The sequence below is a fragment of the Cucurbita maxima genome, unplaced genomic scaffold (assembly GCF_002738345.1).
Source record: "Cucurbita maxima cultivar Rimu unplaced genomic scaffold, Cmax_1.0 Cma_Scf00012, whole genome shotgun sequence".
Classification (NCBI taxonomy): Eukaryota; Viridiplantae; Streptophyta; class Magnoliopsida; order Cucurbitales; family Cucurbitaceae; genus Cucurbita; species Cucurbita maxima.
In genome coordinates, this window is record NW_019272028.1 from 3,395,239 (window position 1) to 3,407,498 (window position 12,260).

Consider the following 12,260-nt stretch of genomic DNA (forward strand, 5'->3'; position numbering starts at 1 on the left):
AATTTTACAGATAGGTTTGATACAAAATTTACATCTAAAAAAAAAAAAAACTAAAGTATATATTTATTTTGAATAGATCAACTAATTTCCATTAAGTTCATATAACAAAATTAAAGTTTGACATATTAGACACTTTTTAAATTAAGAATTAAATAGATATAAAATTTGAAAATTGAATAAAAAAATAACAAATTCTACTACCTTGGTTCATCTCTGAATGTGATGCTCTAGTAAAAAAAACGTACATAAATGAACTAAGAAGTTATCAAAATGAGTGATTCCGAAAATATGAAATTATGGTTAATAAACACAAAAATATAGAATTGATGCCATTCCCGAACTAGCGGGCAGGCAAGCACCTGAAATGGACAGATAAAGGGCAGTGCCAATTTGGGGTTCTTGTGTCAAAATAAGGAAGCCCGATGATATGGGCGTAACTTGACATAGTGTCTATGTCACGTAGTTAGTGTATAAACCTAAGAATCCACCAAATAAGTAACAAGATGCGGAAAGAAATTTTGTATACTATATAGCATCAGGCTCAATTTTCGAGGGCGCAATCGAGAACGTTTATACAGAATTTTCTTTCATGATCTCGGTACATTATACAACTAGCATATTGGCTAACAAAAAAAAAAGTATACGCTTACTCAGTAAACTTCATTGTTATATGCAAAATTTTCTGTCCAAGTTTCTGTCATTTTAACTATTTTTTCATTAATATACTCAGCCATCGCTAAAAGATCTTGGGGATGTACTCATAATAATTACCTGATAGGATACTAAGCGGACCTTCTGGTTCACAAAAACTTTGGCCTTCCCTGAAAAAATAGAGGCAACCAGAAAAGGCTTGTAAGATGAGGGATATCCACAAAGCAATGCGACCATCAAAACAAAGAAGGCAATGAGAGAATGGTAATCTACTTTTGAAATTTGTTGCAACTGGTCGAAAACCATCCGATCTTACGCCGCTCGTTGTCATAGATCACCATTTTATCTTGCAGAGAGACATCTGAATGAGAAACGAGGTCAGCCAATGTAACAATTAAGGCAACTAAGGTATGAGAGTGCTGTTGGCATGAGAAAAGTGCTTTTTCTATCATGACCAAAGCTCAGAAGCATTCTAAACTAGAAATCATCTGAATTATTAGTACTTCTGAAAAATAGTAAAAATTGCTTAAAAAGCATCTTGAAAGTATTTTTAAGAGTGTAGTGACACTTTTTTCTAAAGCTTGTGTAATTTAAGTACTTATTGGCTAGAATTACTAAGCCATGTTTGTTGATCATTTGATTTTTTTTTTTTTTAGCTTTTGAAAAGTAACCATAAACGTACTACTTCCACTTACGAGTTCTTTATTTGATTATCTAGTTTTGGGGCATGTTTTCATAATTCAGTAGATTTTGTTCCTTTAAATTTTAACTAGGAATTTTGAAGTTCTGAAGTTTGAAAAAGATGAAAATAGTAGTGAATAAGTGGTAAGTGGTAAGTGGTAAGGAAACAAACACAATTTTCAAAAACAGAAAACTAAAAACAAAATCATTATCAAACCGGGCTAAGTAGTCTCAAATCTAACTTATACAAAGAGGGGAGGGGGGATTCTTACTTACCACCAATAATGTTGAGATCCCCAAGTCCAACTTCAGTGCCATTCAGAATCCCAAAGCAAACATTGCCATATTTCTGGAGGACAACTTGTTAGGTACTTAATACTTAAAGAAGAAACCTGCAACTAATTAGAGATTGAGTTGTGTACTCACAGTTACGATTAGATAAGATTCTGGAGGCAGTTGAATTTGAGCATTCTTAGTTTTTGTAAAGTGCAATGCCAAGGGCCTGAAGTAGTTCTTTACATCGCGCAACGACTTGAAAGGTTGTGAGCCTCTCCAGCATATCGGAAGAGATTTATCCTCGGGTGCATCTTCCAGAGGTTTTCCTCTCAAATCATCTCTCACCTGAGGTAAAAAGATCTCATATCTGACACAACAATTTCACAAAAAATGTTGCTAAAGAAACTAGTTCCTTGTCTGTGCTTTTACCAGAGCAAGAACGGAATCGTAAACTTGAGAGGTGAAGTAAGTGTAAGAGCTCCCACTGTCAAAAACTAATGTAAGACCCTTGATACCAGCAGCCTTTCCACCAAAATAGACTTCTGCAGGTCCGGAAGAGTAGTGATTTCTGAGATAAGATTGGATGTCATAAGGACCTACAGTTACATGTGTTGCAAAAAGATAACATGATGATAAAGGTCTACTCACTCTATGGATTCAGAAGACATACTTGTCCACGCTACTCCAGAAGAAGGTATGAGTTCATCACCAAAAAATAGAAATCCACCTTGTTCGCTTAGACAGTGGCCTACAACGTTTCGCACTATGCCCATGTTGCTTAGTTGCGAGATAATGCTAACTTCACCGTTGCCAAGGCCAAGAACTCCAGCTGTAGGAGGAGGTGGGTTTGGAACAGAATATTTATGATCATATCCACATCTGCAGACAAAGGATTAAAAGATATGTCCTCCAAATCAACCAGATAGAAGCAAAATCAATTTCACTATTTAGGTAAAGCCAGGTCCAAAACTTTGATACTTATAAAGAAAATGGTACCTCTGGGGATTGCAACCATGATTAATTAGGATTATAAGCATGTGAAAGACCCCGGATTATAAAGGTGTATCAACGTAAGTGTGCGAAAGGAAAGGAGGTCGTTCAAAGTTACATTGTTATGTGCGTGTGGACCCAATATATTTTGTTAGTTTGGGTGCACCCCTGTGTGAGAAGGGATATAGGGCAGTGTAGTTTGTAGAAAGGTCATTCTCTATTGAGAATTAGAGAGAGGGGGGAAGCTATCAAATCTCCCTTTCTGATTTTGTTCATAAATAAAGTTGTGGCCTAGGCCTAACAGCATGATAACAGGTTATAATGTGATAAATCCACACGACTCACCCAAATGCTATGCGGGGAGCTGCAAGAGAACCATTGGTGAGCTTCAAAGGAAAATGGTCATTGACCAACACACCCAACGAGGATCCATGGTCAGCATACTCAATTTCATACTGGCACTGTTCATCTGCGGACTCGCATTGTTGGTCAGCTGTCAAGTGAAGCGACGCACACAATGGTTCAAAACAAGTCAACGCATTGTTGGTCAGCTGTCAAGTGAAGCGACGCACACAATGGTTCAAAACAAGTCAACGCATTGTTGTTGGGTTTATATAACTGTCCACGAGGCTGCAGATTCATGTAAATTTTATAAAAACGGTTGAGCGAAGAGAATAAACATCAAATTGGTTATTGTTATCATTGAATCCGCTAACCTTTGTGCAACCTGTACAGGGGGCATCACATTGGACCCAAGTGAGGTCACTGCCAGAGTCTATATCAAATTCAAAAGCCTCATCTCCTTTGCCAATGTTAATAGACACAGAGTAGTAACTGCAATTATAGAAAAGAATTTACAATGAACAAACGCTTTATATGCTAGCTTTTTATAATATACATGGTGACTAGGAGGAAGAGCAATCGAAGCAGTGATAAATAAACAAATAAATAGGCCAATAATCAAACAAAACCAGAGAACTGAAAGACAAGCTGAATTCATAACATTTTGAAACACCTAAAAAGAAACACTTCACCATTGAAAAACTTCTCTGTATCGAAATTTCCAAATTTCTAAACGGACGAAAAATAGATACCAAACATTATATTGTACGTTGAATAAATCAAACCAGTAACTCAAAAATATAGAACAGAGAACATAAAAGAAATGCTAGAATCATTGAATGAGCATAGACTAACGAGAAAGGTTAGAAAAAAAGGAAACAAGTAGATTTCCTGACCTCAGATAAACTCAACAGAATAAAACAAGAGAAAACGAGTAACAAAAACATTCAAAGAACTGAATAAGACAACTTCATGAAATCAAATTGGCCGGCAACAGAACAGATTCATAAATCAAATAGAAGGACGTAGTTAAAACTGAAAAATCAGTAGCAAGTACAACAAATTTCAATATAGATGGTGAATCGATGCCAGAACAATAAATGAAACAAAATAGACAGAAAATCGAATTATGCAATGGTGAAATTTATTCAAAGCAATCACGATTTCAGAGTCGCGACGATTACCCGAGCGGATAAACATTTCCTTTGAGGGAAAACACAGCCGAGGAGAGGAGGCGATCAGAATTTTTCTTGCGCAAAGAAAAAATGTTGGCGGAGAAGCAGACAGAAAAGCTTGCCAATAGAGGTAAACAAAACAATATTAGAGTTGCTGTTCTTGGCATTTTTCTACTTTTACTCTCCGAATTCCGAAGAATTTAGACGAAAAAGGGAGATCGAAAAGTTTCTGCGATTCAAGTGTCAAATCGGCTATGATTTAGCGTTGGCTACTTTCAAGTCTCCTTTAAGACGGACAGTTGAAAAGATCACAACAAAGAAATGAAGACTTTTTGTCCATTTTTTTTGGTTGAATTATAATAAAATCTCTTTTCTAATTTTAAATATATTTCTATTCTTTCAAATTTACAATAATAAATTTCTTTTGATATTTTTTTAATCTTCAACTAATTATTTAATAATAATTATGTTCTTAATGAATCAATCCCTTTGATTGAGTTTAATTTTTTAGAAATTGAGTGGATCGAGTCCGGTCAAGTTTAGTATGCTTAAGGATTATATGACCTACCTAGACCGAAAATAGATATATAAAAAATTTAGGGTTGTCTTATTGTCGGCTCTCGTGTTTCCTTCACAAAATTGTAAGTCTTTTTTTCTCCTATACCTTCCGTCCATAGTATCAGTGAATTTGCAGTAACAGTTGTCATCATCTAAAAGTAAAAAAAAAGAAATAGTCTGTCCCAACCCGAAAATAGAGGATTGGGTTAAGTTGCCAATTTAACCAACTCGAACTTTTGGGTTGATCTAAAAAATTCCTCAACCTGACCCAAATTGTAATAACTCATGCATACACCTAACATATATTGTATGAGTTCAAAGTTTTTAAACACGTCGGTTAAGGAGAGATTTACATGCCCTTATAAGAAATGTTTCGTTCCCCTATCTAACCAATGTTCGAGAGGAACTAACATTCCTTAGGTGTGGAAACCTCTCTTAGTAGGCGTGTTTTAAAATTTGGAGCGGAAATTCGAAAAGGAAGCCTTAAAAAGAATAATATTTGTTAACAGTGTATTTGGGTTGTTACATAATTCGACTCAAGTTCACGTGTACCTAAATTATATCAATTAATTAAAACCTTCGACTTTTAAACGGGCGATAATGAGAAAAATGTTTTTTTTTTTAAATTTTATTATAAGAAGATGTTAGAAATAATTAATACTATACTAAAAGTGTATCTACCAACATCAAATTGACACTATTAAATACAATTACTTTTTATATTGTTTATAAATTTTAATTTATATTTAAATACTAAATTCGAACATTAAATACTAAATAAAAGTATAATCAGAAGAGTACGTATCAATTAGCTTACTTAATCATATTATTAGCTCACTTAATCTCATATTATTTTTGCATTATATTCCAGACTCATTAATTATCAAACAAATCCGGATTAGGATTACAGTCGAGAACAGGAGTGGAATTGCAGAACCGTGTTGCCAAACAAGTTGTTTCGTAGGCCAGGTTGATCCGAAACAAAAGGGGAGAGACCGCATATATGGAAAGCCCCAAACGGCCAAGCATTTGTCGCTCATTTCCAGTTGCTGCTCCGACGAACACAATTTCAACAAAATTCATGGCTGCTACTGCTCTTGGAAGCGTCGCCGCCTCCTCAGCCTCATCGACCACTCGTTTCCTCTCCACTGCGACCAGAGCTACATTGCCGTTCTCTTCACGTTCATCGTCTTTGTCCTCTTTCAAGTTTCTCAGATCGGCTCCTCTCATTTCTCACCTTTTTCTGAATCAGGTTCTCTCTCTCTCTCTCTCTCTCTTTCTCTCTCCGTGCAAGTATGTATTTACGGTGTTTTAATTTTCTAATCGCTTTGATTTCTTATGGTTTTCATTGGTTTTAGGGAAGGCCGAGTTCTTGTGTATCGATTAGAAGATTCAATGCGGCGTCTCATCCGAAATGCTTAGCGTCGGACCCTGAGCAGCTGAAGAGTGCAAGAGAAGATATCAAGGAGCTCCTGAAAACTACATTCTGCCATCCTATTTTGGTAATTTTGTGGTTCATAATACGAAGTGCTGTTAGCTATTATCTATTAACTATTAACTATTGTTTTCTCAGTTCAACTTGAATTGTGTGGAACTAATTGTTTAGGTTCTAATTCCCATGATAGCAATTGAATGTTTTACTATGTGATAATGGCGTGTTTATATTTGTCCCAAATTGCTTACTACCGTGCTCAAGTGGAACTGGATAAAGTAATGTCCGAGGTGGAGTTTTTGAGCTTTGGTGGACTTCTTTCCTGTTGATATGTGTTGACGTCTCTTCTTTCCCTCAAGGTACGCCTGGGTTGGCATGATGCTGGAACTTACAATAAAAATATTGAGGAATGGCCGCAGAGAGGTGGAGCTAATGGAAGTTTAAGATTTGATGTTGAGCTGGGACATGGTGCTAATGCTGGTAATTCTTCAACAATAACCGTGCATTACAGGTTGACAGTGTTCATTCTAATTGACTCGTTTTACAGGTCTTGTTAATGCCTTGAAACTCATTGAGCCTATCAAAAAGAAGTATTCTAACGTGACATATGCTGACCTATTTCAGTTGGCCAGCGCTACAGCTATCGAGGTCATTAATTATGTCTCTGGAACTAAGATGAACCCTTGACTGAAATTAGATGGATGAATGCTCTAATGATTTGATTTCACTCCAATACAGGAAGCTGGGGGACCCAAAATCCCCATGAAGTATGGAAGGGTAGATGTTGTGGGGCCAGAGCAATGCCCTGAAGAGGGGAGGCTTCCTGGTTAGTAGACTATGTGGCTGGCTCACAAGGGCCAATTCTGATTTCTGTTTAATATCAATTAAATTTTAGTGATTGGCTTTCTTATGGATGCCCTAGTATTTGAATTTGCAGCAGGAATTATTCTGTTGCTAAAATCCAATTGAATGTTTCATTGACAATAACTTTCTGAATCTATATGATTTCATTCTGTAGTACCAAAAACGAAATAGGAGCAGCTATGTTATAATGTCATGTGCTGTATCATTGAAATATTGTGACGTGAATTATGGACATGCCATCATGATAAGGAATAGGTCGAACCTATTGAAATGGCTACCCAAGTTCCTTATGTTGATTTACCTGCATTGTCATCTTGACCCCTTTTTAATTACATTATTTCTAGGTGTTTCTTTTACATAATCATGAATTAGACTAGATTGCTTTGGAGGATGATTATCTAGAATTCAGTATAGGAAGTGAGCCCAATTATATAATTTGAAGATGAGGTGTAGAACAAGTGAAAGAAAGAGGATGCGAAAGACATGTTGTCTTGCCTTTTAGCAACTTCCTTGTTGCTCTGAAAATTTTGAAAAAAGTGCATGCATTTCATCATCCTGCTTGAACTTGTTTTAGGATGAATTACAAAGGGTAATTTTCTTGTTTCTTTATATTAGTATTGTGAACAGTTTCTAATCTTTTATTACAAGATGGCATGTCTTTGTGTCATGCTTTCCCACAAATTGTTAATAACTAGTCTTTTTTTAGATGCTGGCCCTCCATCACCTGCTGCACACCTACGAGAAGTTTTCTACCGAATGGGGTTGAATGATAGGGTAACGTGAATCAGTCTGCAATTTGAGTAAATACACTGTGCATCAGCATGCTTGATTTGTTTCATACAAGTTTTCTGGATCTTTAGGAAATTGTTGCATTATCGGGGGCACACACATTGGGGAGATCTAGGCCAGAGCGCAGTGGTTGGGGCAAGCCAGAGACCAAATATACGGTATATTACCATCATGTTGTGAATGGTTAAATTATTTTGTATTTTGTCTTTCTGACGCAGTAATATTGTGGAATGAACGTTTTCTTATTGTGTTTGGGTCTTTAACATACCATTAATAAACCTACTCTTTCTATTTTTTAATATGAAACCTTACATTAATTTTGGAAGAAAATATGAAAGATAGGGAAGATATAATGAACTCCCAAACAAAGTCCGAAAGCTAGTATATTTTTTAGAAAGGAAGTCTGAGAGATATTATAAATTCACTCCAATTTGTGTCAATTGAGAAAGGGTAGTAATTACGAAGGGTTTTGGTAAAAGAACCCCAAGAAGATGCTCTAAGTCATATGAGATTCCAAAGATCCTTACAAAGCTGCAAAAGAGTAGCAATGAAAGCAGTAATCCGGAAAACCACGAAGCATATGGAGAATGATATCTTTAACATTGTTTGAGAAGGGCGCAAATAGTTGAAGTAGTTCAAGAAATGGCTCAAAAACCTTTAATAGTTTCTGTACATGCTGCACCACCAAGATGGCATTCGTCTTTTGATTTTTATCGTCAAGGATTACTCAACTTAGAGATAAGGACCAAATAAAACTTCTAATCTTTGTGGGCACTTATATTTCTGACAATTTTCTTCATAACCATACCACATTTGTGGCAGTGAGGTCATAATATAAAAAATCCGATGCTGAAGAAACTGAACTCAACCAACTTACATCAACTAGTCCAGAAGATTATGACTTAGTTGGAACTAATCTGTACAATAAAGTGACAAGTTGTTCAATTTATCTTTTATTTAAACTTATTCTAACATCAATTAAGCTGCCTTTGATCTTGCCATCTCAGACATTCTTGGTTCTTCAACCACGGGATATTAGGAGCTACTATAGCTCTCAACCTGTAGACCACCCGGAAATTCTATTTCATATTTTCTAGCAATGTTTTTGATGTAGGATATTGAAATCAATTCCCTCAAGAGCCTTACGAAATGGGAGAGAGCTTGATGTATTTATACATAGTAGCCAGGACCAAGCTTGGGGGAATTTCTTACAAACTTAATTGACGCACCCAGTGAGTGAATGAAACATTACTAATAAGCCCCTCTCCCCCATATTCCTTATGCCATCCCCCCCATATTCCTTATGCCATCCCACATCATTCTCCTCTCTTTGAAGAAATCCCATTCTATTGCACATCATGCTTGAAAGAGCATTCCAACCTATTCTCAAGTCTAGTATCAACTGGCATAGGATAGATTAAAAAATTCCCTTCTAGGGCATGCATTGTCTTGACTGAGGAATTAGCGTTTATTAGTGTGAGAAGTGCATGCTGCTCAAGCTTTTTTTATTGTTCAACCAGATTATTTAAATACCCAGTTTTAATTAATGTACAACTCAGCAATAGCTTATAAATCTTTATTGAAATTCTATATTTGAGACATGCTATGCTGTATTTGGTTTTGGACCTTCTGGAAAATGGTTAATGTTTCCATATGAGGAGAATTGGCATTCCTTCTATTGTGAGGTCACCACTAGTTTCCATCGATGAAGTGCAGATGGTTTATCAGTTTGATGTGTTTAACCATATCTCCTTTAGCTCTTTTCCCGGGTCTTTCTTGCTTTAGTTTACTTTGTCTTTCCACTCATATTTTATTTTGAATCATTGTCATCGATTTAAATTTTGTACTGCATTGTAGTTGCAATTCTCAGGAGATTCCTTTTGTTTTGATTTTTCCTTACAGAAAGATGGACCTGGTGCACCTGGTGGACAATCCTGGACTGTACAATGGCTGAAGTTCAACAACTCATATTTTAAGGTTTACACCATGTTGGTTTCATTCTATATGATCATGTCGAACCAGTTTTTGCTTACTTTTTTTGTCCGTGGTAATAGGATATCAAAGAAAGGAGAGATGAAGAATTACTGGTATTGCCAACCGATGCTGCTCTCTTTGAAGATCCATCATTCAAGGTAAAACAGAGCCACGCATCCCCCCCGTCCCTTCATTGATCCCTTTAGGAGGCCTTATCTTGGTGAACTAGCAACTTCTTCAATGGAGTTGGTCTTTCATAAGGCAATCAAAAGACTCAAATGTGGTTTTCATTTATTAATGTTGTGTTGCAGGTATATGCTGAAAAATATGTTGAAGATCAAGAAGCATTCTTCAAAGACTATGCTGAAGCCCATGCCAAGCTCAGCAACCTTGGTGCTAAGTTTGACCCTCCAGAGGTTTGTCGCCCTTGTTGATAAAATGTAGATCTTGTCTAGGTGGCAGGCTTCCTTTTATAGAATATTTTTCCTTTGTGATGAATTTTCCTCTTATTGACGCCCTTCAAAGTCATCCAACTAAAATAATATTGCACCATCAAATATTCTGATTCTCCCAGAATTACACTTTATAGAACTATGAGGTGTTCTTTAAAATTTGTCTAGTTGCTTATAGAAAAGCTTATGGACTCCAAGTTTATGTCTACTCAAACCTCACCGAAACTGCATTTTGTTGATCACAGGGTATTGTGATTGATGATGCATCATCAAAACCTGCAGGAGAGAAGTTTGATGCCGCCAAATACTCATACGGGAAGGTTGTATACATTACAAACTTTCTTATTTCCATTTCATTTATTTGCATGATAAATTTCTTTAAAAAATCTCGTCTTCATAAAATGTTTATCTTCTCTACTTTTGGTTGTCTACTGCAGGATTGATTAAAAACAAGTTTCATGTTTTGTTGTGCCGTGTCTTTTAATAATACGAGTTGAGAAGATATATTCAAATCCTGACATCTGTGATGTCGCGTCTAAAACTTGGAAGTCTAAAATGAAGCAGAATGGAATAAAATTCAATAGTGTATTGCCTATTTGAATTGCAGAGAGAGCTATCAGATTCAATGAAGCAGAAGATTCGGGCGGAATACGAAAGCTTTGGTGGAAGTCCAGATAAGCCTTTACCAACAAACTACTTCCTTAATATCATACTTGTGATTGCTGTTTTGGCAATTTTGACATCTCTTCTAGGAAACTGAGGTTTTGAATCTACCTTTATTTCTCAACACAATGTCTTCTGATTTCACGATCCATTTCTAATGCTTACCTACTTGAAATTAACCACATCTTTGGTCAACTAACTACAATGGTCTGTGAATGGGTAAAATATCTAGGACTAGTTAATTACTTTAACCTTTTGTTACACACGACAAATTATTGAATGTGGTTTTTATTGCTCTTGTCAGTTTCGTATTTAGTAAACTTGAACTTAACTCAACTAGTTAGTTGAAACATATATTAGGTATACATAAAGTATCACCCGATTTATGCTTGCCTAGGCAGTCAATAGGCAGCGAGAATCATTAAGCATACGACATGTATCGGACTTATAGGCAGGACTGACTTGTTTTAATGTTGCTTATTATGGCACTTATACTTCTCAGCAGGCTAACTATTTGGTGTATGTATTAAGGATATTTCTATCCAATTCAAATTTGGCCATGCTGTAGGTAGGATAGGTGGAAGCTAATTTGGTGAAATTTGTACATTTTTACTGATCCAGTGTTTATATTTGTAGTATAGAACAGGGATGGCCTTTAGAACTTCCAATAATGTGGGAATAGGCTTGTTTCTCGTCATTTCAGAGTTATTAGAATAAACACACTTTTGAAAGGCATCTTTGGCTCACAGGCACAATGTTTCAAATTGTCATGGCTAACTCTTCGTTGATTTTATTCTCCCTTTGTTTCTCCAGAAATTTGAAGGAATCCACATGTTAATTCAAAAGAAGAAAAAATTTGGGCTCAAATGTTTGGACAAAATTTGAATTTATACCGAGTTTTGGAAGGTAGGGAATAGACGTTTAGGTGTTGCTACCTATGTCGTGTCACCACATTTGTTCAGTCGAGTCAACCAGAGCCTTTAGTATTTGAAACGATCGGTGCACTTGTGTTCTCATGTGGAACTCTTGCAATTGATTGAAAAAAAAGAGCCAAAGCAAGAAAGATGGTTTGTCATCCGAAACTGATAGGAACTTTCCAGGAATTGCTTGCTGCAAGTTTTCCTTTTTTGGAAGGAGATCGAGCTTTGAGCATCTTTGGCAAATCATGTGAACAACAAAACTTCACCTTTTATGGGTCTAAAAGTTTTGATTTAGATATTAAATTTAAAGATAGTTTGTTCTTTTGCTTAAAAAAAAAAAAAAAAAAAGTCAATTTAGTTCACAGGGTTAGATTTAACAAATCACACCTATTATCAAATATTTTAAAGTTATGGGATGTAATTAATAATTTAACTTATAATTCTTTATTAGTAAAGTTGGATGGTAAGATAATATTATCAAACCTATTATTTT

General features: G+C 35.8%; 2 protein-coding genes across 4 annotated transcripts; one reads left to right on the plus strand and one right to left on the minus strand.

Annotated features, from left to right (window-relative positions):
• Nucleotides 1–504: 504 nt before the first annotated feature.
• LOC111487025 (aspartic proteinase Asp1-like) lies at nt 505–4,413 on the minus strand. Of its 2 annotated transcripts, none has more exons than XM_023134230.1 (10): nt 4,125–4,413; nt 3,315–3,432; nt 3,136–3,228; nt 2,944–3,074; nt 2,257–2,487; nt 2,038–2,176; nt 1,759–1,953; nt 1,609–1,681; nt 925–1,012; nt 505–821 (listed from the first exon to the last, which is right to left on the minus strand). In XM_023134230.1, exons 1-10 carry the CDS (start codon nt 4,280–4,282, stop codon nt 737–739), a joined length of 1,311 nt encoding a protein of 436 aa, XP_022989998.1. In that variant the 5' UTR covers nt 4,283–4,413; the 3' UTR covers nt 505–736. The 2 variants fall into 2 exon arrangements, with proteins under 2 accessions (XP_022989998.1, XP_022989997.1); XM_023134229.1 differs by having other exon boundaries at nt 2,944–3,149; nt 3,207–3,228; nt 4,125–4,410.
• Nucleotides 4,414–5,596: 1,183 nt separating this feature from the next.
• Nucleotides 5,597–11,031, plus strand: LOC111487023 (probable L-ascorbate peroxidase 6, chloroplastic/mitochondrial). Of its 2 annotated transcripts, none has more exons than XM_023134225.1 (12): nt 5,597–5,925; nt 6,032–6,175; nt 6,465–6,585; nt 6,653–6,753; nt 6,844–6,931; nt 7,676–7,743; nt 7,830–7,916; nt 9,661–9,735; nt 9,813–9,890; nt 10,044–10,148; nt 10,430–10,504; nt 10,792–11,031. In XM_023134225.1, the coding sequence occupies exons 1-12, from the start codon at nt 5,677–5,679 to the stop codon at nt 10,942–10,944; spliced, it is 1,344 nt and encodes a 447-aa protein (XP_022989993.1). In that variant the 5' UTR covers nt 5,597–5,676; the 3' UTR covers nt 10,945–11,031. The 2 variants fall into 2 exon arrangements, with proteins under 2 accessions (XP_022989993.1, XP_022989995.1); XM_023134227.1 differs by having other exon boundaries at nt 5,598–5,925; nt 10,622–11,029.
• The last annotated feature ends 1,229 nt before the right edge of the window (nt 11,032–12,260 follow it).

What these genes read in the sequence shown, in the direction of transcription:
- LOC111487025 (XM_023134230.1), bottom strand. Translation starts at nt 4,282, where the DNA reads ATGCCAAGAACAGCAACTCTAATATTGTTTTGTTTACCTCTATTGGCA. An exon ending in GGAAATGTTTATCCGCTCGG is followed by an intron (nt 3,433 to 4,124) that starts GTAATCGTCGCG and finishes CTATAATTGCAG; the next exon opens with TTACTACTCTGTGTCTATTA. An exon ending in AGTTGCAACAAATTTCAAAA is followed by an intron (nt 822 to 924) that starts GTAGATTACCAT and finishes CTATTTTTTCAG; the next exon opens with GGAAGGCCAAAGTTTTTGTG.
- LOC111487023 (XM_023134225.1), top strand. Translation starts at nt 5,677, where the DNA reads ATGGAAAGCCCCAAACGGCCAAGCATTTGTCGCTCATTTCCAGTTGCT. An exon ending in AGCCAGAGACCAAATATACG is followed by an intron (nt 7,917 to 9,660) that starts GTATATTACCAT and finishes TTTTCCTTACAG; the next exon opens with AAAGATGGACCTGGTGCACC. An exon ending in CTAAGTTTGACCCTCCAGAG is followed by an intron (nt 10,149 to 10,429) that starts GTTTGTCGCCCT and finishes TGTTGATCACAG; the next exon opens with GGTATTGTGATTGATGATGC.